General features: G+C 43.1%; 2 protein-coding genes across 2 annotated transcripts in view; both read right to left on the reverse strand.

Annotated features, from left to right (window-relative positions):
- The window catches only part of LOC121374848 (ferric-chelate reductase 1-like), a 54,138-nt gene that overhangs the window by 18,059 nt on the left and 8,922 nt on the right, over window positions 1-27,157 (reverse strand). Inside the window, exons 3-6 of the mRNA XM_041501957.1 lie at window positions 26,181-26,317; window positions 22,876-22,976; window positions 19,723-19,858; window positions 81-284 (exon numbers count right to left, since the gene is read on the reverse strand). Of these exons, the coding sequence (XP_041357891.1) occupies window positions 81-284; window positions 19,723-19,858; window positions 22,876-22,976; window positions 26,181-26,317 (578 nt within the window). The remainder of the gene's footprint in view (window positions 1-80; window positions 285-19,722; window positions 19,859-22,875; window positions 22,977-26,180; window positions 26,318-27,157) is intronic.
- LOC121374847 (mucin-19-like) lies at window positions 8,297-14,491 on the reverse strand. Its single transcript, XM_041501956.1, has 2 exons — window positions 14,313-14,491; window positions 8,297-14,000 (listed from the first exon to the last, which is right to left on the reverse strand). Exons 1-2 carry the CDS (start codon window positions 14,362-14,364, stop codon window positions 8,761-8,763), a joined length of 5,292 nt encoding a protein of 1,763 aa, XP_041357890.1. The 5' UTR covers window positions 14,365-14,491; the 3' UTR covers window positions 8,297-8,760.

Raw genomic sequence — 27,157 nt, forward strand, 5'->3', positions numbered from 1 at the left:
ATCAAAGAGTGTCCCTTAGAAAAATGACAAGACAGTCGTCTAGCTGAAAGAAGGTATTGTAACAACATGATTGCGTTTACCATGAGCACGTCCTGGGAGAACCCAACCGCGATCCAGCGTTCCCTGATGGCGACTGGCATCATCTTCAGGTGGAATGCGATGCTGTCTCCGGCGTCCTTCCACGAAACGGTGAAGGAACACCTTCCGTTGAAGCAGTCGTGGAAGCAGCTGTGTTCTTTACCACACTGTTCATCCTCCTTCAGAAAAGTATCCTGGGGACCCATCTAATATTGAACAAATTGCATGGTTACATTGGGTTGTCATGGCTTGTCGAAAGATCCATCTAATAGTGTATAAATTACATGATTACATTGGGATATCAAAGTTTGTCACGAGACCTATCTAACAGTGTATACATTACATGATTACACTGGCTTATCAAAGTTTGTCTTTCCTACATTAGTGGTCATCGTTTTATCCTGGGGACCCATCTAATGTTGAGTAAATTACATGATTACATTGGCGCGGTCGGTCCAGGATCGTTCTAGCCAGTGCTCCACAACTGGTGTAACAAAGGCTGTAGTATGTACTATCCTGTCTGTGGGATGGTGTATATAAAAGATCCCTTGCCGCTAATCGAAAAGAGTAGCCCATGCAGTGGCGCCAGCGGCTTTCCTCTCTCAATATCTGTGTGGTCCTTAACCATATGTCTGACGCCATATAACCGTAAATAAAATGTGATGAGTGCGTCGTTAAACAAAGCATTTCTTTGATTACATTGAGTTGTGGAGATAATCATCTAATAGTGAATAAATTGCATGATTACACTGGGTTATCAAAGTTTGTCGAGATATTCATCTAATAGTGTATAAATTGCATGATTACACTGGGTTATCAAAGTTTGTCGAGATAATCATCTAATAGTGAATAAATTGCATGATTACACTGGGTTATCAAAGTTTGTCGAGATATTCATCTAATAGTGTATAAATTGCATGATTACACTGGGTTATCAAAGTTTGTCGAGATATTCATCTAATAGTATAAAAATTGTATGATTACATTGGGATATCTAAGTTTGTAGAGAGATTCATCTAATAGTGAATAAAGTACATAATTACACTGGGATGTCAAAGTTTGTCGAGAGATTCATCTACTAGTGTATACATTGTATTATTACATTGGGTTATCAAAGTTTGTCTTTACCACATTGTTGATCCTCTTTTAGAGTAGTATCCTGGGGACCCATCTAATAAATTATATGATTACATTGTGTTATCAAAGTTTGTTAAGAGACCCATCTAGTATTGAACAAATTGCATGATTACACAGTTTATCACAGTTTGTCAGAGGACCCATCTAATGTTGAACAAATTGAATTATTGCATTGGGCTATCAAAGTTTGTCAAGAGACCCATCCAATGGTTAATGATTACACTGGTTGTTAATGTGTGTCGCCAGACCCATCCTAACAGTAACGATTACGCTAAAATCTGTCGCTAGACATCGACGTACAAACGGCAAGTATTAATAAAATCGGACAGGCTGGAATACGTGTTTGGTAAATGCAATATGTTCATACAAACAGATCTAAATGTGGTTTTTTTAACCAGTGCTACTGTTTCAGTTTGTATTTGTCTCTGTGTGTAATATAATTCACTAGTGATCTATCAACATTATTTGTTTGTTTATTTATTTTTATTTATTTGTTTATCCATTTATTAATTCATTTATTTATGTTAATTGTTTCTTCTTGTATTCATACCAAATGTTTGACATCCAATAGCTGTTGATTAATTGATTACTGCGCTCTAGTGGTGTCGTTAAACAAAACAAAACCTTTTTTCTTTTTGTATTTAGATGAAAAGAAATAGGGGGACTCATTACAAGAGTAGTTATACTGTATTAATTACATGGATTATTATGGGATTGAATATACGTACTGTGGGTTGTATGTTACCTTGTCAGAGTTCGAGGTGTCAGTTATAATAATATGTGACATTGATTATTTGTGCAAATACTATTATCCACTGGCAATAAAAAAAAAAAAATGTTTTATTTAACGACGCACTCAACACATTTTATTTACGGTTATATGGCGTCAGACATATGGTTAAGGACCACACAGATTTTGAGAGGAAACCCGCTGTCGCCACTACATGGACTACTCTTTCCGATTGGCAGCAAGGGATCTTTTATTTGCGCTTCCCACAGGCAGGATAGCACAAACCATGGCTTTTGTTGAAACAGTTATGGATCACTGGTCGGTGCAAGTGGTTTACACCTACCCATTGAGCCTTGCGGAGCACTCACTCAGGGTTTGGAGTCGGTATCTGGATTAAAAATCCCATGCCTCGACTGGGATCCGAACCCAGTACCTACCAGCCTGTAGACCGATGGCCTAAACACGACGTCACCGAGGCCGGTCCCACTGGCAATAAATAAATACACTTTTATTTGTTATACAGTTATTATACAGTATACACCAGAGGTTGAAACTAATGCAGGGTACCACCAAACATTTTATGGAACTGCGATTTTCAGCAAAAATAATGGTTGCTAATAAATAAAAAACCCCATTGATTAATCACTTAAATAGTATTTGACAACACCTGCACTGGATATTCCAGGCCTAACAACGTGTGTATTGCTTACACTAGGTATTTCAGAACTAACACCGTGTTAAGGCAACACACCACCATGTGTCGTGTCGTTACTTACTGTAGCAGCTTAATATAGTCCGGTTTAGGAAATAGTTCCTCATATTTAAAAAAAATGCTACAAAATGCTTGTTGACCTCTGTAGTATTCAAATAACCCATTGGTTTGAAGTTACTTGTTATATGTAGTACTAACTGATAATAAGTGTTCAAGTGGTATGATGCCACTTGTATAACAGCAGCCCGAGGCGGTAGTCAGGCGTGGGGGTCGTTAATTGAAACATTTCGTGGTCGACCTATGTTATACGGTACTTGTCAGTTTAGAGCACTCCTTAAAATTAGTACTCACATGAAGTTCTCGATAGTGTTGTATTTTATACAGAATATATTCTGACATAGAAATTGTATTGAACTGCATGGGGGTAATTAATGGTGGTGTGTAACCTCTAGTATTGGAACCTGTGTGACTGACTGCCAGTATCACGGTTTAACTTCCTGGTACTGTGGATAAGTGTTTTGGTTACAGTTAATATTTACTGTTATATGTCTCCTTATTTCTTTCCATCAGTGTGACACACAGCCTCCTGACCTGCATGTCTAGGACCGACGTGTTTAATAGATTTGTGTTCTGTTTGAACGGAAATCTGCTTCCAGCACGCACCAGTTAACAGTAAGGTTATGCGCACTCTCCTACACACAGGGGAAGACAAGCCGCGTATGGCGAATAGTCTTAAAGGGACGTTCCTGAGTTTGCTGTATTGTAAGATGTTTCCGACTAAAAAACTATTTCTACGATTAAACGTACATATTAAATATATTTTCTTGTTTAGAATATCAGGCTCTGTATATTCAACGTGTTTCTGGTCGTCTTAATATTTGTAAGAAGCCGAAACTGGATTTTGTCTTCATATAAGTTTGTACGTACGAAAAAACATATTTTAGGAAATAAAATGAAATTTAACCTACTACAAATATTAGAACGATCAGAAACACGTTTAATATACAGCCACTAATATTTTATGCAGAAAAATATATTTGGTATGTAATTACAATCGCTAAAAACGTCCCTGTTGGTCATTAACATCTTTAAAATTGCAGCAATCTCAGGAATGTCCCTTTAATGAACTGTTTGATTTGTGGTTTACACCCCTTAAGCAAGTGCAAACATTAACTAATGTACTGTTTTACACAAGTCCTTATAATACCATGACAAACATTAGTCTAACGGATATTATTACTACTATTCGAGCAGCGGTGTGGTGGATGCCAACCTATGTACCGCTCGTTTGTGTTTTGATTATTTTGTGTGTGCTGTTTTGGTTGTTGTTGTTGTTATTGTTTTTGTTAATCCTTTTTTAATTTATATAATCTCGAATAATTCTTGATTCGTTATTTGTCTGTCCTTTTGCGAAGACATAGTTTATATAAAAACTACATGGGAGTTTTCTTGCTCTTGAGGTTAATTATCACCAGTATAATATATGTGGTGGCTTAAACATCTCGTTTTTTTCTGTTATTCTGTCACCATTTCATTTGTTTTGTTCAACGACAACTTTAGAGCAGACTGATTTATTCATCATCGCGTATTGGATGTCAAACATTTGGTAATTTTGACATATAGTCTTAGAGAGAAAACCCGCTACATGTTTCAATTAGTAGCAAGAGATCTTTTATATGCACCATCCCACAGACAGGATAATACATATCATGACCTTTAACATACGAGTCGTGGTGCACTGGATTAAACAAGAAATAGCCCAATGGGTTCTGTCACCAAGTCACCTAGATTCCGGCTATAACACATATCTTCATATCCATCAAACCACCATACTGATGTACCGTCTTACGGTGCGTTCTTACAGCTCGATTTATAGTAACGATCTATAGCATAATATTAAATTTACAATAATATTTATGAGTGGAATGTAACAAGTCACATATCCCAGTTGAGCGAAATTCGAACCAAAAACAAAATTACCACAAATTGCAATCCAGAAATCGCAGTTACAAATCAAACCGTTAGACCGCACCTTTACCGATACAAATAGTGTTAGTATATTTTTCATTGGAAGAACAATTTTGTAACCACGTATTAAGTACCCTATTACCGAAAACCGTTTTAATAGAGTAATGGATTAGATGTTGTAGACATTTAAAACAGGATTAAGTAAGCCTTTCGGGACATCTTATATCATTTTTTAAACTTATTTTCTTTAAATGTATTATTATAACTAGAAATATATTTGACCATTTCTGAGATACTACTACTCAGTTGTCGCTAGGGATATGCCAAAATATATGTCATGAGAAATAATTTATGCACGTATTTAACGTGTGCAACATGTGGACAATGAGACAATGAGGTTTGGATATCTCATACATCGCCACAGCAATGCATGTTTACAGTTAGATATACCAGGCATCGAACACAATAAATGCAATTGATTTAATGGAAAACTGGGTTGTGTATTTGATTTTCGTCATGACTATGACCACAACTTTCTTGGGTGTTACAGACTGATATATAAACAGACGTCAGTGCTGGTTTGAGCGGGATGTAGTTCGGTGTTAGAGTGCTTGCCTGAGATGCACAGGCTGGTAAGATCGATGGTTGTTCACCCCCACCTCCTTCAGAATCAGTGTCCAGTATGTAGCACTGTATTTGGAAAATAGCATATAAATAAAAGATGCCTTGATGCTCATCTGGATGAAAGTTAAAGTGTGTTTTGTTTAACGACACCATTAGAGCACATTGATTTATGATTCATCGGCTATTGGATGTCAAGCATTTGGTAATTTTGATATATAATCTTAGAGAGGAAACCATCTACATGTTTATTTATTAGTAGCAAGGTAGCTTTTATATTCACCATCCCACAGGCAGAATAGCACACACTACCTTTGTCGTGGTGTACTGGCTGGGACGAAAAATAGCCCAATGCGCCCACAGACAGGGACCGATCCCAGACCGACCGCACATCAGGCGGGCGCTTTACCACTGAGCTATGTTCTGCCCCTTCAGAATCAGTGCCCAGTATGTAGCACTGTATTTGGAAAAGACCACATAAAAGGTCCCTTGATGTACATCTGGATTAATACAAATTTGTATGGTTTCCATTTCATCATTTGTCCCGTGCTTACAAACATTTTAGAATCTAGACTCAAGACTCCTAAGATTTTAACATCAGGGCAACACCACACAAACTGTATGTGCGTGACACCGTTGGAGGTTTTGAGGGAGGGGCATAGCCCAGTGGTAAAGCGCTCGCTTGATGCGCGGTCGGCTTGGGATCAATCCCCGTCGGTATGTCTATTGGGCTATTTCTCGTTCCAGCCAGTGCACCACGGCTGCTGTATTAAAGGCCGTGGTATGTACTAACTTGTCTGTAGGATGGTTCATATAAAAGATCCCTAGCTACTAATGGGAAAATGTAGAGGGTTTCCTCTCTAAGACTATATGTCAAAATTACCAAATGTCAGACATCCAATAGCCGAAGATTAATAAATCGATGTGCTCTGGTGGTGTCGTTAAACAAAACAAACTTCTTCTTCGTTGAAGGTTTTAGTCTAGAATGTCAAGTTTTAGTCTACAATGTCAAGTTTTAGTCTAGAATGTCAAGTTTTACAAGCACAGACTCTGGTTTGACATTAAGCAGTCACAGGAATTCATTCTTTTTGAACATAGTTTTGTTTTGCTGGCAGTATTATACAGTTGTCCAGTCATTTATGGTTTACTTGTCATTTCCTGGACTGACGTCATCGTTTATTTGATGAACTGGCAGTATGTCGTCTTCCGATAGTTCGGTGATTTGAAAATAGTTTCAAGTTAAAGTAGAACTAATGATGAGGTATGCTGACTTATCCGATAGCATTTGTTGGCCAGGTATGATTACGAACCTAATCTTATGGAAATGGTTTAACATGTTTTATCTCTTCTAAAGTCAACCTAGCTGTGTTGACCATGATTTTGGTTCGTTATATTGCAACTGTTTGCACCCTGCGTAGACTGCACTTTGTTCATTTTATTTATCGAGGATCTACCAGTGTCATTAGCATTTCTATTATTACTGTGTTAATCTTTTTTTCTCATTTACGATATGTGATATAATCAAACATGATGATAAATATGTTGTGAACCTTCTATTAGTGTTATGCACAATCATATAAAGACACTATTAACAAATGTTGACCGAAACCAAACCAACAAAACCATCACCATGGAAAAGAGACAAAACCAAATAAAATATGAAAATAAGAACACACACCGACAATTGTACAAACAAATATTTATTAGATAAAACAAATTAAAATATAACTAACGCGTTCTGTCTCACCTATGGACTGAAGAGTCCATGTCTGTTGCCAAATTTGAGCCCCATAAGCACTATAATGTTATATGAATTTAATAAAACACATAAAAGAATCATAACCAATGAAACATCAAAGCACCATTAATATTAGTATAAGACAGTGTTGTCAGGAAACAAACTCAGAAGACACAGGTGTTCATCCTATCTCTTGGGGAAGTACCATCGTGCAACCTCCATGTCAACATTTCGATTATTACCAGCTCATATGTTGTTTGGGTTTTTGTTTGTTTGCTAAATCACTACAATAAAATATATGCTTCCTGAAACTTACATATATATTTTTTCATTTACAGTATTTGATATCTAAGCAAACTTGGTTATAAACAGGTAATAAAGCGATTTAAGCTTATCATATGTTTATGAAAAGAGCCGGTTATTTTTATTTGCAGTAAAATATATTTTTCAGTCCTCTTGTTGAAACCTCCATGAGCTAAATCTCGTTCTTGGTCTCCATCGTGGCCTCCATGTCGGCGCCAAGCGAGTTGTCCAACGCGTCCAGCGCGATGTCGACACTCTGGGCGTCCAACGCGATGTCGACACTCTGGGCGTCCAACGCGATGTAGACACTCTGGGCGTCCAACGCGATGTAGACACTCTCGGCGTCCAACGCGATGTAGACACTCTCGGCGTCCAACGCGTTGTTGTCACTCTCGGCGTCCAACGCGTGGTTGTCACTCTCGGCGTCCAACGCGTGGTTGTCACTCTCGGCGTCCAACGCGTGGTTGTCACTCTCGGCGTCCAACGCGTTGTTGTCAACCTGGGCGTCCAACGCGTGGTCCACCTTGTCGATGGCCGTGTCCATATCCTAACCCCATTACTTACAATACTAGGCTGAGCGGATTTCGTAGTCCATTGGTCGGTAGTATTGGTTATACCTAACGGTCCAGGTTTAACGTGTTCGGCATTGCTCACACGGGGATGTCCAGACATGTGACCTATGTTTGGTGTTCCAGGACCACCTGTGTGCGTCTTGCCAACGTCCCATCTCGAAGGTGTAACAATCTGCGTATCGCCTACACGGAGTATATTAGGACTAACGACTTGCGTATCCCCTACAATGGGTGTTCCATGACCTATGGCGGGTGTATCTCCTACACTGGGTGTTCCATGACCTATGGCGGGTGTATCTCCTACACTGGGTGTTCCATGACCTATGGCGGGTGTATCTCCTACACTGGGTATTCCAGGATTAACAACAAAACCATCACCAGGTTTGGGTAAAGAGACAAACTGAATAAAATATGAAAAATAAGGAAACATTATGGCACATTTTTACAAACAAATATTTATTAGTTGTAACATAATAATAAAATACAAGAAAACCATAAGCACCATAATTGAAGAGTTCAATGTCTGTTACCAAACGTGAGCCCCATAAGCACCACAAAATGTTATATAAATTAAATAAAACAAACAAAAAACATCACAACCAGTCAAAAGTCAATGCCTCATTAATGTATTAATGTTAGTATAAGAAAATGTTCAAAAGAAATAACCTCACACGTCACAAATCTTCATATTATTTCTCGAGAATCTACCATTGTGATAAGTGTCATTAACATTTATAGTATTACTGTGTTAATATTGTTTTGTCATTTGCGAGTTTTGATATAACCAAACATGATGATAACTAGGTTATACACCTTCTATTACTATCATTATGACGTGGAGCATAGTAGGTAGAATCTCTTTGACCTGGTTATCTGTATACATGTAGTAAACTGCATTTGTTTAATCTCCACCATGAGACCAAAAGTTAAATCTCATTGCCCGTGTCCAACTCGGTGTCCACTGCGGCGTCCAGTATGGTGTCCAAACCGTGGTCAGTCTTGTCGATGGCCATGTCCACAGCATAACCTCCTTATGCCAACCATTTACGGTGCTAGGTGGAGCGGTTTGCGTAGTCCACTGTTCTGTGGTGCTGCTAACACCTAAAGTTCTAGACTGAGGAGCTACAATATGGCTTTTAATTGACGTTCCAGATTTAACCGAATGCATTTCGCTTACGTCTGATGTTCCATGACTAGCATGTATGTTGCCAACGACTGATGTTCCATGCTGAACAGCGTGCCTATCGCCTACGCTGGATATGTCAGGATTAACGGCTAGAATATCCGCTACACTGTGGATTCGCCTATCGCCTGCTCTAGATATTCCAGGTATAAAAGCGTGCGTGTCGCCTACACTGTGTATTCCAGGACTAACAACGAGTCTGTCACCTACACTAGATAGTCCAGGTCTAACAGCGTGCGTGTCGTCTACACTGGATATTGTAGGACTAACTGCAGGACTAACAACGTGTATATCGCTTAAAAGGGATTTCGCCTGACTTATAACATGCGTATCAGCTACACTGTGTACACGAGCACTAACCTCGTGTGTACCTCCTACAATAGATATTCCAGGACTAGCAACGTGTCCATCGCTAACACTATGAATTCCAGGACTAACAACGTTTGTATCGCCTACAGAAGTTATTCCAGGACTAACATCGTGTGTACCGCCTACAATGGGCTTGTCATGAGTTACGACAAGCGTACCGCCTACACCGGGCATTCCAGGACTAACAGCGTGTGTACCGCCTACACTGGGCTTGTCATGAGTTACGACAAGCGTACCGCCTACACCGAGCATTCCAGGACTAACAGCTTGTGTACCGCCTACACTGGGCTTGTCATGAGTTACGACAAGAGTACCGCCTACACCGGGCATTCCAGGACTAACAGCGTGTGTACGACCTAGACTGGGCTTGTCATGGGTTACGACAAGCGTACCGCCTACACTGGGCATTCCAGGACTAACAGTGTGTGTACCGACTAAACTGGGCTTGTCATGAGTTACGACAAGCGTACCGCCTACACCGGGCATTCCAGGACTAGCAGCGTGTGTACCGACTACACTGGGCTTGTCATGATTTACGACAAGCGTACCGCCTACACCGGTTATTCCAGGACTAACATCATGTATACCGCTTAAAATCGATATTCCAGGACTAACAGTGTGTGAATCGAATATACTGGGTATTTCAGGACTAACAGCGTGGGTACCGCCTACATTGGGCTTGTTATCAGTTACGACAAGCGTACCGACTACACCGGGCATTCCAGGACTAACAGCGTGTGTACCCACTACACTGGGCTTGTCATGAGTTACGACAAGCCTACCGCCTACACCGTGCATTCCAGGACTAACAGCGTGCGTACCGCCTACATTGGGCTTCTCATGGGTTACCACAAGCGTACCGCCTACACCGGGCATTCCAGGACTAACATCGTGTGTACCGCCTACACCGGGAATTCCAGTACTAACAGCGTGTGTACCGCCTACACTGGGCTGGTAATGAGTTACAACAAGCGTACCGCCTACATCGGGTATTCCAGGACTAACAGCGTGTGTAGAAACTACACTGGGTATTCCGGGAGTAGCATCGTGTGTACTACCAACACTGGGTGTTCCTAGACTAGAAACATGTGTATCGCCTACACTGGGCTTGTCATGAGTTACGACTAGCGTACCGCCTACACCAGGCATTCCAGGACTAACATCGTGTGTACCACCAACACTGGGTGTTCCTGGACGAGAAACATGTGTATCGCCTACACTGGGTATTCCAGGCCTAACAGCGTGTGTAGTACCTACACTGGGCTTGTCATGAGTTACTACAAGCGTACCGCCTACACCGGGTATTCCAGGACTAACAGCGTGTGTACCACCTACACTGGGCTTGTCATCAGTTACGACAAGCGTACCGCCTACACCAGACATTCCAGGACTAACAGGGTGTGTACCGCCTACACTGGGCTTGTCATGAGTTACGACAAGCGTACTGCCTACGCCAGACATTCCAGGACTAACAGGGTGTGTACCGCCTACAGTGGGCTTGTCATGAGTTAGGACAAGCGTACTGCCTACACTGGGAATTCCAGCACTAACAGCGTGTGTACCACCTACACTGGGCTTGTCATGAGTTACGACAAGCGTACCGCCAACACCGGGCATTCCAGGACTAACAACGTGTGTACCACCTACACTGGGCTTGTCATGACTTACAACAAGCGTAACGCCTACACCGGGCATTCCAGGACTAACAGAGTGTGTACCGCCTACACTGGGCTTCTCATGAGTTATGACAAGCGAAACGCCTACACCGGGTATTCCAGGCCTAACAGCGTGTGTACCACCTACAATGGGCTTATCATCAGTTACGACAAGCGTACCGCCTACACCGGGCATTCCAGGCCTAACAGCGTGTGTACCACCTATACTGGGTGTTCCTGGACCAGAAATATGTGTATCGCCTACAATGGGTATTCCAGGCCTAACATCGTGTGTACCGCCTACACTGGGCTTGTCATGAGTTACGACAAGCTTACCGCCTACACCGGGCATTCCAGGACTAACAGCGTGTGTACCGCCTACATTGGGCTTGTCATGAGATACGAGAAGCGTACCGCCTACACCGAACATTCCAGGACTAACAGCGTGTGTACCGCCTACACTGGGCTTCTCATGAGTTACGACAAGCGTACCGGCTACACCGGGCATTCCAGTACTAACAACGTGTTTACCACCTACACTGGGTTTTCCTGGACCAGAAACATGTATATCGCCTACACTGGGTATTCCAGGCCTAACATCGTGTATACCGCCTACACTGGGCTTGTCAGGAGTTACGACAAGCGTAGCGCCTACACTGGGCATTCCAGGAGTAACAGCGTGTGTACCACCTCCACTGGGCTTGTCATGACTTACGACAAGCGTACCGCCTACACCGAGAATTCCAGGACTAACAGTGTGTGTACCGCCCACACTGGGCTTGTCATGAGTTACGACAAGCGTACCGCCTACACCGGGCATTCCAGGACTATCAGCGTGTGTACCACCTACACTGAGTATTCCGGGAGTAGCATCGTGTGTACCACCAACAGTGGGTGTTCCTGCACCAGAAACATGTCTATCCCCTACACTGGGTATTCCAGGCCTAACAGCGTCTGTAGTACCTACACTGGGCTCGTCATGAGTTACTACAAACGTACCGCCTTCACCGGGTATTCCAGGACTAACAGCGTGTGTACCACCTACACTGGGCTTGTCATGAGTTACAACAAGCGTACCGCCTACACCGGGCATTCCAGGACTAACAGGTTGTGTACCGACTACACTGGGCTTGTCATGAGTTACGACTAGAGTACCGCCTACACTAGGAATTCCAGGACTAACAGCGTGTGTACCACCTACACTGGGCTTGTCATGAGTTACGACAAGCGTACCGCCTACACCGGACATTCCAGGACTAACAGCGTGTGTACCACCTACATTGGGCTTTTCATGAGTTACGACATGCGTACCGCCTACAACGGGAATTCCAGGACCAACAGCGTGTGTACCACCTACACTGGGCTTGTCATGAGTTACGATAAGTGTACCACCTACACTGGGCATTCCAGGACTGACAGCGTGTGTACCACCTACACTGAGTATTCCGGGAGTACCATCGTGTTTACCACCAACACTGGGAGTTCCTGGACCAGAAACATGTGTATCGCCTACACTGGGTATTCCAGGACTAACATCGTGTGTACGACCTACACTGGGCTTCTCATGAGATACGACAAGCGTACCGCCTACACCGGGCATTCCAGTACTAACAGTGTGTGTACCGCCTACACTAGGCTTGTCATGAGTAATGACAAGCATACTTCCTACACCGGGTATTCCAGGACTAACAGCGTGTGTACCGCCTACACTGGGCTTATCATGAGTTACGACAAGCGTACTGCCTTCACCGGGCATTCCAGGACTAACAGCGTGTTTACCGCCTACACTGGGCTTCTCATGAGTTACGAGAAGCGAACCGCCTAGACCGTGCATTCCAGGACCAACACTGGGAGTTCCTGGAACAGAAACATGTGTACCACCTACAGTGGGTATTCCAGGACTAACAGCGTGTGTACCACCTACACTGGGCTTGTCATGAGTTACGACAAGCGTACCGCCTGCACCGGGCATTCCAGGACTAACATCGTGTGTACCACCAACACTGGGTGTTCCTGGACCAGAAACATGTCTATCGCCCACACTGGGTATTCCAGGACTAACAGCGTGTGTACCGCCTACACTGGGCTTGTCATGAGTTACGACAAGCGTACCGCCTACACTGGGCATTCCAGGACTAACAGCGTGTGTACCGCCTACACCGGGCATTCCAGGACTAACATCGTGTGTACCGCCTACACCGGGCATTCCAGTACTAACAGCGTGTGTACCGCCTACACTGGGCTGGTAATGAGTTACAACAAGCGTACCGCCTACATCGGGTATTCCAGGAATAACAGCGTGTGTAGAAACTACACTGCGTATTCCGGGAGTAGCATCTTGTGTACTACCAACACTGGGTGTTCCTAGACTAGAAACATGTGTATCGCCTACACTGGGCTTGTCATGAGTTACGACTAGCGTACCGCCTACACCAGGCATTCCAGGACTAACATCGTGTGTACCACCAACACTGGGTGTTCCTGGACGAGAAACATGTGTATCGCCTACACTGGGTATTCCAGGCCTAACAGCGTGTGTAGTACCTACACTGGACTTGTCATGAGTTACTACAAGCGTACCGCCTACACCGGGTATTCCAGGACTAACAGCGTGTGTACCACCTACACTGGGCTTGTCATCAGTTACGACAAGCGTACCGCCTACACCAGACATTCCAGGACTAACAGGGTGTGTACCGCCTACACTGGGCTTGTCATGAGTTACGACAAGCGTATTGCCTACACCAGACATTCCAGGACTAACAGGGTGTGTACCGCCTACAGTGGGCTTGTCATGAGTTAGGACAAGCGTACTGCCTACACTGGGAATTCCAGCACTAACAGCGTGCGTACCACCTACACTGGGCTTGTCATGAGTTACGACAAGCGTACCGCCAACACCGGGCATTCCAGGACTAACAACGTGTGTACCACCTACACTGGGCTTGTCATGACTTACAACAAGCGTAACGCCTACACCGGGCATTCCAGGACTAACAGAGTGTGTACCGCCTACACTGGGCTTCTCATGAGTTATGACAAGCGTACCGCCTACACCGGGTATTCCAGGACTAACAGCGTGTGTACCACCTACAATGGGCTTATCATCAGTTACGACAAGCGTACCGCCTACACCGGGCATTCCAGGCCTAACAGCGTGTGTACCACCTATACTGGGTGTTCCTGGACCAGAAATATGTGTATCGCCTACAATGGGTATTCCAGGCCTAACATCGTGTGTACCACCTACACTGGGCTTGTCATGACTTACAACAAGCGTAACGCCTACACCGGGCATTCCAGGACTAACAGAGTGTGTACCGCCTACACTGGGCTTCTCATGAGTTATGACAAGCGTACCGCCTACACCGGGTATTCCAGGACTAACAGCGTGTGTACCACCTACAATGGGCTTATCATCAGTTACGACATGCGTACCACCTACAGTGGGTATTCCAGGACTAACATCGTGTGTACCACCTACACTCAGCTTGTCATCAGTTACGACAAACGTACCGCCTGCACCGGGCATTCCAGGTCTAATATCGTGTGTACCACCTACACTGGGTATTCCAGGACTAACATCTTGGGTACCACCAACACTGGGAGTTCCTGGACCAGAAACATGTGTATCGCCCACACTGGGTATTCCAGGACTAACAGCGTGTGTACCGCCTACACTGGGCTTGTCATGAGTTACGACAAGCGTACCGCCTACACTGGGCATTCCAGGACTAACAGCGTGTGTATCACCTACACTGGGCATTCCGGGAGTAGCATCGTGTGTACCACCAACACTGGGTTTTCCTGGATCAGAAACATGTGTATCCCCATCACTGGGTATTACAGGACTAACATCATGTCTACCACCTACACTGGGCTTGTCGTGAGTTACGACAAGCATACCGCTTACACCGGGCATTCCAGGACTAACAGTGTGTGTACCGCCTACACTAGGCTTGTCATGAGTAATGACAAGCATACTTCCTACACCGGGTATTCCAGGACTAACAGCGTGTGTACCGCCTACACTGGGCTTATCATGAATTACGACAAGCGAACCGCCTACACCGGGCATTCCAGGACTAACAGCGTGTGTACCGCCTACACTGGGCTTGTCGTGAGTTATGACAAGTGTACCGCCTACACTGGGCATTCCAGGACTAACAGCGTGTGTACCACCTACACTGGGCATGTCATGCGTTACGACAAGCGTACCGCCTACACCGGGCATTCCAGGACTAACAGCGTGTATACCGCCTACACTGGGCTTGTCATGAGTTACGACAAGTGTACCGCCTACACTGGGCATTCCAGCACTAACAGCGTGTGTACCACCTACACTGACTATTCCGGGAGTAGCATCGTGTGTACCACCAACACTGGGAGTTCCTGGACCAGAAACATGTGTATCACCTACAGTGGGTATTCCAGGACTAACATCGTGTGTACCACCTACACTGGGCTTGTCATGAGTTACGACAAGCGTACCGCCTGCACCGGGCATTCCAGTACTAACAGTGTGTGTACCGCCTACACTGGGCTTGTCATGAGTTATGACAAGCGTACTGCCTTCACCGGGCATTCCAGGACTAACAGCGTGTTTACCGCCTACACTGGGCTTATCATGAGTTACGAGAAGCGAACCGCCTACACCGTGCATTCCAGGACCAACACTGGGCGTTCCTGGACCAGAAACATGTGTACCACCTACAGTGGGTATTCCAGGACTAACATCGTGTGTACCACCTACACTGGGCTTGTCATGAGTTACGACAAGCGTACCGCCTGCACCGGGCATTCCAGGACTAACAGCGTGTGTAGCACCTACACTGGGTATTCCGGGAGTAGCATCGTGTGTACCACCAACACTGGGTGTTCCTGGACCAGAAACCTGTGTATCGCCTACACTGGGTATTCCAGGCCTAACATCGTGTGTACCGCCTACCCTGGGCTTGTCATGAGTTATGACAAGCGTATCCCCTACACCGGACATTCCAGGACTAACAGTGTGTGTACCACCTACACTGGGCTTGTCATGAGTTACAATAAGCGTACCTCCTACACCGGGCATTCCAGGACTAACAGCGTGTGTAGCACCTACACTGGGTGTTCCTGGACCAGAAACATGTGTATCGCCTACACTGGGTATTCCAGGCCTAATATCGTGTGTACCGCCAACACTGGGCTTGTCATGAGTTACGACAAGTGTACCGCCTACACCAGGCATTCCAGGACTAACAGCGTGTGTACCGCCTACACTGGGATTTTCGTGAGATATGACAAGCGTACCGCCTACACCGGACATTCCAGGACTAACAGTGTGTGTACCGCCTACACTGGGCTTGTCATGAGTTGTGACAAGCGTACTGCCTACATCGGGCATTCCAGGACTTACAGCGTGTGTAGCACCTGCACTGGGTATTCCGGGAGTAGCATCGTGTGTACCACCAACACTGGGTGTTTCTGGACCAGAAACATGTGTATCGCCTACACTGGGTATTCCAGGACTAACATCGTGTGTACCGCCTACACTGGGCTTGTCATGAGTTATGACCAGCGTACCCCCTACACCGGACATTCCAGGACTAACAGTGTGTGTACCACCTACACTGGGCTTGTCATGAGTTACAATAAGCGTACCGCCTACACCGGGCATTCCAGGACTAACACTGGGAGTTCCTGGACCAGAAACATGTGTACCACCTACAGTGGGTATTCCAGGACTAACATCGTGTGTACCACCTACACTCAGCTTGTCATCAGTTACGACAAGCGTACCGCCTGCCCCGGGCATTCCAGGACTAATATCGTGTGTACCACCTACACTGGGTATTCCAGGACTAACATCGTGGGTACCACCAACACTGGGTGTTCCTGGACCAGAAACATGTGTATCGCCCACACTGGGTATTCCAGGACTAACAGCGTGTGTACCGCCTACACTGGGCTTGTCATGAGTTACGACAAGCGTACCGCCTACACTGGGCATTCCAGGACTAACAGCGTGTGTATCACCTACACTGGGCATTCCGGGAGTAGCATCGTGTGTACCACCAACACTGGGTTTTCCTGGATCAGAAACATGTGTATCCCCATCACTGGGTATTACAGGACTAACATCATGTCTACCACCTACACTGGGCTTGTCGTGAGTTACGACAAGCGTACCGCTTACACCGGGCATTCCAGGACTAACAGCGTGTGTACCGCCTACACTGGGCTTGTCATGACTTATGACAAGCGTACCGCCTACACCGGGCATTCCAGGACTAACAGCGTGTGTACCACCTACACTGGGCTTGTCATGAGTTACGATAAGTGTACCGCCTACACTGGGCATTCCAGGACTAACAGCGTGTGTACCACCTACACTGATTATTCCGGGAGTAGCATCGTGTGTACCACCAACACTGGGAGTTGCTGGACCAGAAACATGTGTATCGCCTACACTGGGTATTCCAGGACTAACATCGTGTGTACGACCTACACTGGGCTTGTCATGCGTTACGACAAGCGTACCGCCTACACCGGGCATTCCAGGACTAACAGCGTGTATACCGCCTACACTGGGCTTGTCATGAGTTACGACAAGTGTACCGCCTACACTGGGCATTCCAGGACTAACAGCGTGTGTACCACCTACACTGACTATTCCGGGAGTAGCATCGTGTGTACGACCTACACTGGGCTTGTCATGCGTTACGACAAGCGTACCGCCTACACCGGGCATTCCAGGACTAACAGCGTGTATACCGCCTACACTGGGCTTGTCATGAGTTACGACAAGTGTACCGCCTTCACCGGGCATTCCAGGACTAACAGCGTGTTTACCGCCTACACTGGGCTTATCATGAGTTACGAGAAGCGAACCGCCTACACCGTGCATTCCAGGACCAACACTGGGCGTTCCTGGACCAGAAACATGTGTACCACCTACAGTGGCTATTCCAGGACTAACATCGTGTGTACCACCTACACTGGGCTTGTCATGAGTTACGACAAGCGTACCGCCTGCACCGGGCATTTCACGACTAACAGCGTGTGTAGCACCTACACTGGGTGTTCCTGGACCAGAAACATGTCTATCGCCTACACTGGGTATTCCAGGCCTAATATCGTGTGTACCGCCAACACTGGGCTTGTCATGAGTTACGACAAGCGTACCGCCTACACGAGGCATTCCAGGACTAACAGCGTGTGTACCGCCTACACTGGGATTTTCGTGAGATATGACAAGCGTACCGCCTACACCGGGCATTCCAGGACTAACAGTGTGTGTACCGCCTACACTGGGCTTGTCATGAGTTATGACAAGCGTACTGCCTACATCGGGCATTCCAGGACTTACAGCGTGTGTAGCACCTGCACTGGGTATTCCGGGAGTAGCATCGTGTGTACCACCAACACTGGGTGTTTCTGGACCAGAAACATGTGTATCGCCTACACCGGGTATTCCAGAACTAACATCGTGTGTACCACCTACACTGGGCTTGTCATGAGTTACAATAAGCGTACCGCCTACACCGGGCATTCCAGGACTAACAGCGTGTGTAGCACCTACACTGGGTGTTCCTGGATCAGAAACATGTGTATCGCCTACACTGGGTATTCCAGGCCTAATATCGTGTGTACCGCCAACACTGGGCTTGTCATGAGTTACGACAAGCGTACCGCCTACACCAGGCATTCCAGGACTAACAGCGTGTGTACCGCCTACACTGGGATTTTCGTGAGATATGACAAGCGTACCGCCTACACCGGGCATTCCAGGACTAACAGTGTGTGTACCGCCTACACTGGGCTTGTCATGAGTTATGACAAGCGTACTGCCTACATCGGGCATTCCAGGACTTACAGCGTGTGTAGCACCTACACTGGGTATTCCGGGAGTAGCATCGTGTGTACCACCAACACTGGGTGTTTCTGGACCAGAAACATGTGTATCGCCTACACTGGGTATTCCAGGACTATCATCGTGTGTACGACCTACACTGGGCTTGTCATGAGTTACTACAAGCGTACCGCCTACACCGGGCATTCGAGGACTAACATCGTGTGTACCACCTACACTGGGTGTTCCTGGACCAGAAACATGTGTATCGCCTACACTGGGTATTCCAGGACTAACAGCGTGTGTACCACCTACACTGGGCTTGTCATGAGTTACGACAAGCGTATTGCCTGCACCGGGCATTCCAGGACTAACAGCGTGTGTACCGCCTACACTGGGCTTGCCATGAGTTACGACAAGCGTACTGCCTACACCGGGTATTCCAGGACTAACATCGTGTGTACCGCCTACACTGGGCCTTCCAGGAGTAGCAGCGTGTGTACCACCTACACTGGGAATTCCATGACTAACAACGTGTGTACCGCCTACACTGGGAATTCCAGGACTAACATCGTGTGTACCGCCTACACTGGGAATTCCAGGACTAACAACGTGTGTACCGACTACACTGGGTTTTCCAGGACTAAGAACATGTGAGCCGCCTACATTTGGTATTCCAGGTCTAACAGCGTATGCACCACCTACACCTAATGTTCCAGAACTATCGGCTTGTGTATCGCCTTTTCTTGATGTTGCCTTTGTGATGACATGGGTATCTGGAACACCAGATGGTCCAGGTTTAAGTATTTGCATTATGCTTACACTTGAGGTTTTGGTGGCTCCCGTGGTAGGCTGTGTGACTGGTCGTGGCGATGGTTGGTTTGGAAAGTTTGCAGCTGTGAGTTCCTCTGTAGAAATGCCCCTCCAGTATTTAGCGTGTTGTTCAACAAACGTAACGCTGGAAAGGAATATGCGAAACGAATAATAATAGTAATAACCGGCCTCGGTAGTGTCGTGATTATGTCATCGGACATAAGGCTGATAGTTACTGGGTTCGTATCCCAGTACCGGCTCCTACCCAGAGCGAATTTTAACGAATCAATGAGTAGGTGTAAGGCCACTACACCCTCTTCTCTCTGAATAACCACCAACAACTAAGAACTAACCCACTGTTCTGGACATACAACCCAGATAGCTGAGGTGTGTGCCCAGGACAGCGTACTTGAACCTTAATTGGATATTAGCACGAAATTAAGATGAAATGAAATAGTAATAACAATAATAATAATAATAATAATAACATTAATAATAATAATCATTATCATCATTATCGTCATCTTCATCATAATCATCATCATAGTATTAATAATAATAATAATTATAATAATTATAATAATAATATATTATTATTATTATTATTATTATTATTATTATTATTATTATAAATATAACCTCAAGCGGTAATGACGGATTCTCAAACTATAATAACTCTATATTACTCAGAGATACTTATTTAATATTGCAATAACAACCCCCTCCCTCCAACTCCCATACACGGGCACAAGTTGTCTTCTAACCAATTACCAAATTTCAGCGAAATCGGCCTAGAACGTTTTGAGAAACAACAATAATACTTCTTTTTTTTTTAAACCCACAGTAAAGTTTGTTTTATTTAACGACGCCGCTAGAGCACATTGATTTTTTATCTTATCATCGGCTATTGGACGTCAAACATATGGTCATTCTGACACTGTTTTTAGAGGAAACCCGCTGTCGCCACATAGGCTACTCTTTTTACGACAGGCAGCAAGGGATCTTTTATTTGCGCTTCCCACAGGCAGGATAGCACAAACCATGGCCTTTGTTGAACCAGTTATGGATCACTGGTCGGTGCAAGTGGTTTACACCTACCCATTGAGCCTTGCGGAGCACTCACTCAGGGTTTGGAGTCGGTATCTCGATTAAAAATCCCATGCCTCGACTGGGATCCGAACCCAGTACCTACCAGCCTGTAGACCGATGGCTTGCCACGACGCCACCGAGGCCGGTCGTAAACCCACAGAAAAACTGTTATAAGTGCTTTAAGAAAAATGAATGAATGAATGAATGTTTAACGACACCCCAGCACAAAAATACATATCGGCTATTGGGTGTCACAAATGGTAAGTATATGAACATTACACAATCTCTGGACAACAAGGCCAGCAGCTGCTGCCCTAGTGATGTCGATGGCTGACCATTTAAAGATACAAACTGCACAAATATGTGCATTTTCCATTTTGAAAATTTTCCAAAATTAAAACATGTAAATCGACAGTTTATTAGGATCTAAAGGGTATATTACAAGAGAGAAAACAATATTTTTGTAACTTTAACACTCCTCGACTTAAACTGATTCTCGGGGTTTAAAAACGAAACAAAAAGCTGTCTGAAAGTTGCCGGATTTAACATTGGATATCCCAGTTCCCCCGAAAGCAAGCAATATTTTGACACTTTTATGTAGAATCTAGAATTTCAAGAGTTTTTACGTGTAAATTTCGTAGAAACTGACATAAAATACGAAATTCACGATAGAGGCCAATACACATAGCCTATAAACACAATCAATTCCCCTGGTGGGGCTAACTACCTACCAAATTTCACATATATGGGCCCAGAACGTTTCTTACGAAATGACAAAAGAGACGGTACAAACATATTTTTAATATAAAAACCCCAACAAAATTCGCGATTGAGGCCAATACACATAGCCTATACATATATATTTTTAACAATACAATCAATTCCCCCAAAGTACACAATTACCTACCAAATTTCAGCTAAATCGGCCCAAACAAGATGAAACAACAGAGGCGACAATAATTTAATCCAGGGTCCAGGGGACTACCGTACAAACAACGTGCTAAATAATCCATAAATACTAGTGTAATGGAGGCCGCCATCTCTGATACTTCACACATACACACCCGGCGGCCGTGTATGTGTGTATATATATATATATATATATATATATATATATATATATATATATATATATATATATATATATATATATATATATATATATATATAGACTCGGTTAATTAGTGCTGGCTATCGACACAACGGTCGTATTTTTGGGTGCAAGCCCATGGCCAGTGTAATATCATTACATCCCATCTAAATTTCCATTTCAAGACATACGACTGGCTGCTCCTAGGTGATGACCAGGTCACCAATGCCATACAACCTTCTAACATTCGTGTCCGTTAGATACTATTTAACTCATAACTCGCTTTTGCTCGTTAGATACATTTTAAAACGACTCGTTGTGCGATAAATGGTATCTAACGGCCACTCATGTATTATTCTCTATATAATAACTTGAGACATAGCAGTAATTTAAACATCAGTTAATTTTGACGAGGAATGTGGCAGCATGTCTTCTGGATGTGTTTACACTGATAGTTTATAATAACTTGAGACATAGCAGTAATTTGAACATCAGTTAATTTTGATGAGGAATGTGGCAGCATGTCTTCTGGATGTGTTTACACTGATAGTTTATAATAACTTGAGACATAGCAGTAATTTGAACATCAGTTAATTTTGATGAGGAATGTGGCAGCATGTAATCTGGATGTGTTTACACTAATAGTTTATAATAACTTGAGACATAGCAGTAATTTGAACATCAGATAATTTTGACGAGGAATGTGGCAGCACGTAATCTGAATGTGTTTACACTGATAGTTTATAATAACTTGAGACATAGCAGTAAGCTGGAGCAGAACATAATGTAACTTTTCACAGCATCATAGGTATTTACATAATTTAATTCGAGCACATTCTATTTTAAAACCATAAAATGTATACTGACGGGATTCGAACCTACTGCAGCAATTCGCACAACAGTCTTTGACATTATCTACACAAAGATGAATAAAACATTTTAAAACTATAGGAAAGACAACAAACAAAAATCACTATACTTACTTAAAAACTAGCCTGTCTGTATTTGTTAGTGTGTTTGGTGGAGTCCAGTTCAAAACTATATTAGCTTTTGGTATACTGTTTCTGTGAGTTATACCTTTGCCCTAAAACAAATTAAAACCACATTTAGGATAACACGCATACATATATATATATATATATATATATATATATATATATATATATATATATATATATATATATATACACATACCCTACATAGATACATACAGAGAGAGAAAGAGAGAGAGAGAGAGAGAGAGAGAGAGAGAGAGAGAGAGAGAGAGAGAGAGAGAGAGAGAGAGAGAGAGATGGTTAAGGACCACACATACATTGAGATATCCCACAGACATGATAGTACATACCACTGGCTTTGTTACACCAGTTGTGGCGTAGGCCTACTGGCTGGAACGAGAAATAGCCCAATGGTCCCAGGGACGGGAATCGATCCTAGATCAATCGCCCATCAGGCGAGCGCTGTACCACTGAGCTACGTCCCTCCCCAGAGATTGGATAAAGAGATTTTATAGCATATTTAATATACTGGTAATTACAGGTGCGGATCTAAGATTGTATCAATGGGGTTCGAATGGAGCTAAATCTGTAATGGGGTTTACGGACATGGGCATGTTCTTCGGAAAATTTTGAAATAAAGATGCCGATAGACGTGTTTCCATGGAAATGTAGTGTTGTATATGGTGGATGATAAATTTATCAAAACAAAAGCTTGATTAAAAAGGGTATTGCAAACGGACTCTCGGGAACCCGTTGTGGATCTGCCAATGGAGTACTAGCAGCAACAAACAGGAGTGTGTAACTTATGTTGGGTTACACATGGTTGTTAACACACGTACGCTCCTAGGTGATGACCAGCATACCAGTGTCATGCATCCAATGAAAATCAACACGGTGGAAATAGATTACACTGTGAAGTATAGTTAACCTGACAATCATGTGTCTGTGACCCGTAAGTTAACTACAAGTGCAACGGCTGTAAATAACTTTTAGTCGAAAAAGATGTCAAAATTTGCTTAAAACCTGGCTTTTGAGGATATGTAGGTAATAGAATAATACATTCGTGTCCGTTAGATAGCAGTTATCTTACAACTCGTTGTTTACAAACGTATCAAACTCGCTTTCGCTCGTTAGATATATTTTTAAACAACTCGTTGTGAGATAAATGGTATCTAACAGTCACTCATGTATTATTATCTGTGTGTAACACTAACCCATTAAGATTAACGTCTGTCCACCCACGGTTGGACCACCCCGAGAGCATATTATATTATATGCTTGAACATTTAACTGGATATAATATGGATTATATATTATAATATGGGGCGGGTCGTATCTCGGTTGTAACGCGCTCGCTTGATGTGCGGTCGGTCTAGCATCGATCCCCAGTGGTTGGCCCATTGAGCTATTTTGCGTTCCAGCTAGTGCACTACGACTGGTATATCAAAGGCCGTGATGTGTGCTGCCCAGTCGGTAGGATGGTGCATGTAAAAGATCTCATGACGCTAATGGAAACATTTAGCAGGTTACTAAATGTTTTACATCCAATAACCGATGATTAATAAATCAATGTGGCTTTTAACTTTTATATATTTTAATATCGTTTACTTCTATTGTTTTCGTTTGACGATGATGATAATATTAACTATGTTAAGAAAGTGGATAACATGATATACATATATACGAATTATGTTTGGAAAGTGGATAGCATGATGAACATATATACGAATTATGTTTGGAAAGTGGATAACATGATAAACATATATATGAATTATGTTTAGAAAGTGGATAACATGATAAACATATATATGAATTATGTTTAGAAAGTGGATAACATGATATACATATACACGAATTATGTTTGGAAAGTGAATAACATGATATACATATATACGAATTATGTTTGAAAAATGAATAGCATGATAAACATATATACGAATTATGTTTGGAAAGTGGATAATATGATAAACGTATATAAGAATTATGTTTGGAAAGTGGATAATATGATAAACATATATACGAATTATGTTTGAAAAATGGATAGCATGACAAACATATAATAACTATGTTTGGAAAGTGCATAACATGATAAACATCATGCGCAAGTTATTTTTCACGTGCTAATCATTTTCAAGATGGTAATGTTATCATGACATGACACTGACGTGAATAATCGTTACTAGCTACATTATTTAAAGAAAAACGAAACAGAAATTAGACAAAGAAACAATTACCATAACCAACATATACATATGTACATCGTATAACTAATGAACAGCGACAGTGTTTCTATCCACGGTAAGAGTTTTGGTGTATGTGGTGCTATTGTATATGTTTGGGTAAAGTTTATACGTGTGTAAAACAATAAATGGTAATATGTTTATAGTTGAAACAAATCTTTGATTATATAGTTTTCATGCGCGAGAATTCAAAATTGCGATATATGCCTAACTGTTTTAAGAAATCACAACACTTTGTTGTTTTATTTTTCTATATTCGGTCTTCAGCCGCTGGGTTACTTGTACTGGTTTTTTAATCAGCCAGTCCATTATAGAATATCTACCGTAGACAAATACATACATTTTATCAAAACTGATACTGTTCAGTTTTCAGGAGAGCAATTAACACTGTCCACTGCACCCGTAGCAGAACAGAACAGAACAGATCTTTATTTCGTTCAAGGTCGCCAACCGGTAGCATCAGAGAATATATATATATATATATATATATATATATATACACGTCACGATTGCAAGTTATATCTCTATAGTATATGTATGAAAATAAGTAGTTACACATTTTTAAAAATCAATAACAGAAAATGAAATAGGTTTTCAATCGGAAAAGTTACTATTTATAATATTAATCCACACAGTTATTTAAAAGTACTGACACGTTTGCAGTTGAAGAGTTCTTTCGTTTTAATCGCATTAGGTCTTGCAACAATAGTATTTATTTAGCAGTCTCATTCGCGCTGCTTTGACTGTATTACATATAAATAGATAATGAAACTCATCTCCGATATCAAGATATCCGGTAGCATGAGGACTTGCGCATGATGGCTGATTTTAGACACCGACAAATTTAGTCAATTTAGTCAGTTTGTGACTCTAGAGCTAGTTGACTTTAAAAAAAAAGAAACGAAAAAAAAAGAAAAGAAAACTATTAGTCCGTCTGACTACCAACTGAGAATCTGAGAGCCCGAGCTAGAGTTTTCATAGTGAAAACACTCCGGGCTACCGTGAAGGTCGAGTCCTGCTGATGGTGTGTATTCTGCAGGCGGCTTTACTTACATGACAGGTGATTCTGGCGTTGGCCGGTCCTTGAAATGTGCCGATCAGGTTATCCAGTCTAGGGCCTGTTCCGGTTGTCCGAAATGCTGTTACCAAGAATCCCTTGAAGGTTTTACCAGGCACAGATTTCAGAATGACTGCAACGTGCAAACCAGATATATCAGAGTCGTAGTCTGTTTATCAAAGTTTATTTTATATTAAACCCAGGCGTATAGGTCATGTACCAAAGACATTTCTTAATAATGGGGCCCGAATTCAACTCTGTGTATGTAAAGTGGATTCATTTAGGGGTCCAAACTCTAAGGAATGATTATCACACTGGATGGAGAGGGGCAGGGGCAATGTTTGGCACACGCATCACACACAAAAGTTACCAAAGTTAAAGTGTGTGTGTGTGTGTGTGTGTGTGTGTGTGTGTGTGTGTGTGTGTGTGTGTGTGTTTAACCACACCCAGGGAAGTAATGACTTGAAGTACAAGTTCTTTATTGCGTTAAGCTTTACAACCTATCATCATAACATTGAAAACCATTAACAGTATATTATAGAGAGGGTCAGTGGTGGATAGTGATATACATAACTAAGTGTAGACAACAGACAGAAATTCTGATAGCTAACTGACTATAAATATCTAAGTTCCTTAGTTTTTCACCGGTTGTTTTTATCTAACATCATTAATAAATACAGAACTTGTAGACAAACGAACGTTCTATTCACAAGTACCAGTACTAATAACATAAATGAAAAAAAACCCAACAATTGTAGATGCAATCTGTTTGTAATAATAACCGATCTCTAATTGTGTTCACCAGTAGTATTTGTCAAACCTATTTATTTCCGTCTTGTTTCTAGTTAGTGAGCGGGATGTAGCCCAGTGGTAAAGCGCTCTCTTGATGCGCGGTCGGTCTGGGATTGATCCACGATGGTAGGGACATTGGGCTATTTCTCGTTCCAGCCAGTGCACCACGACTGGTATGACA

Source organism: Gigantopelta aegis, chromosome 6 (genome assembly GCF_016097555.1).
Source record: "Gigantopelta aegis isolate Gae_Host chromosome 6, Gae_host_genome, whole genome shotgun sequence".
In the NCBI taxonomy this organism is placed as follows: domain Eukaryota; kingdom Metazoa; phylum Mollusca; class Gastropoda; order Neomphalida; family Peltospiridae; genus Gigantopelta; species Gigantopelta aegis.

Coding starts and splice junctions, on each gene's coding strand:
- LOC121374847 (XM_041501956.1), bottom strand. CDS start 14,364: ATGCCCGGTGTAGGCGTTACGCTTGTTGTAAGTCATGACAAGCCCAGT. Junction 14,001..14,312: donor TCATGACAAGCCCAGTGTAG/GTGGTACACACG, acceptor AGCCCAGTGTAG/GTGGTACACACGTTGTTAGT.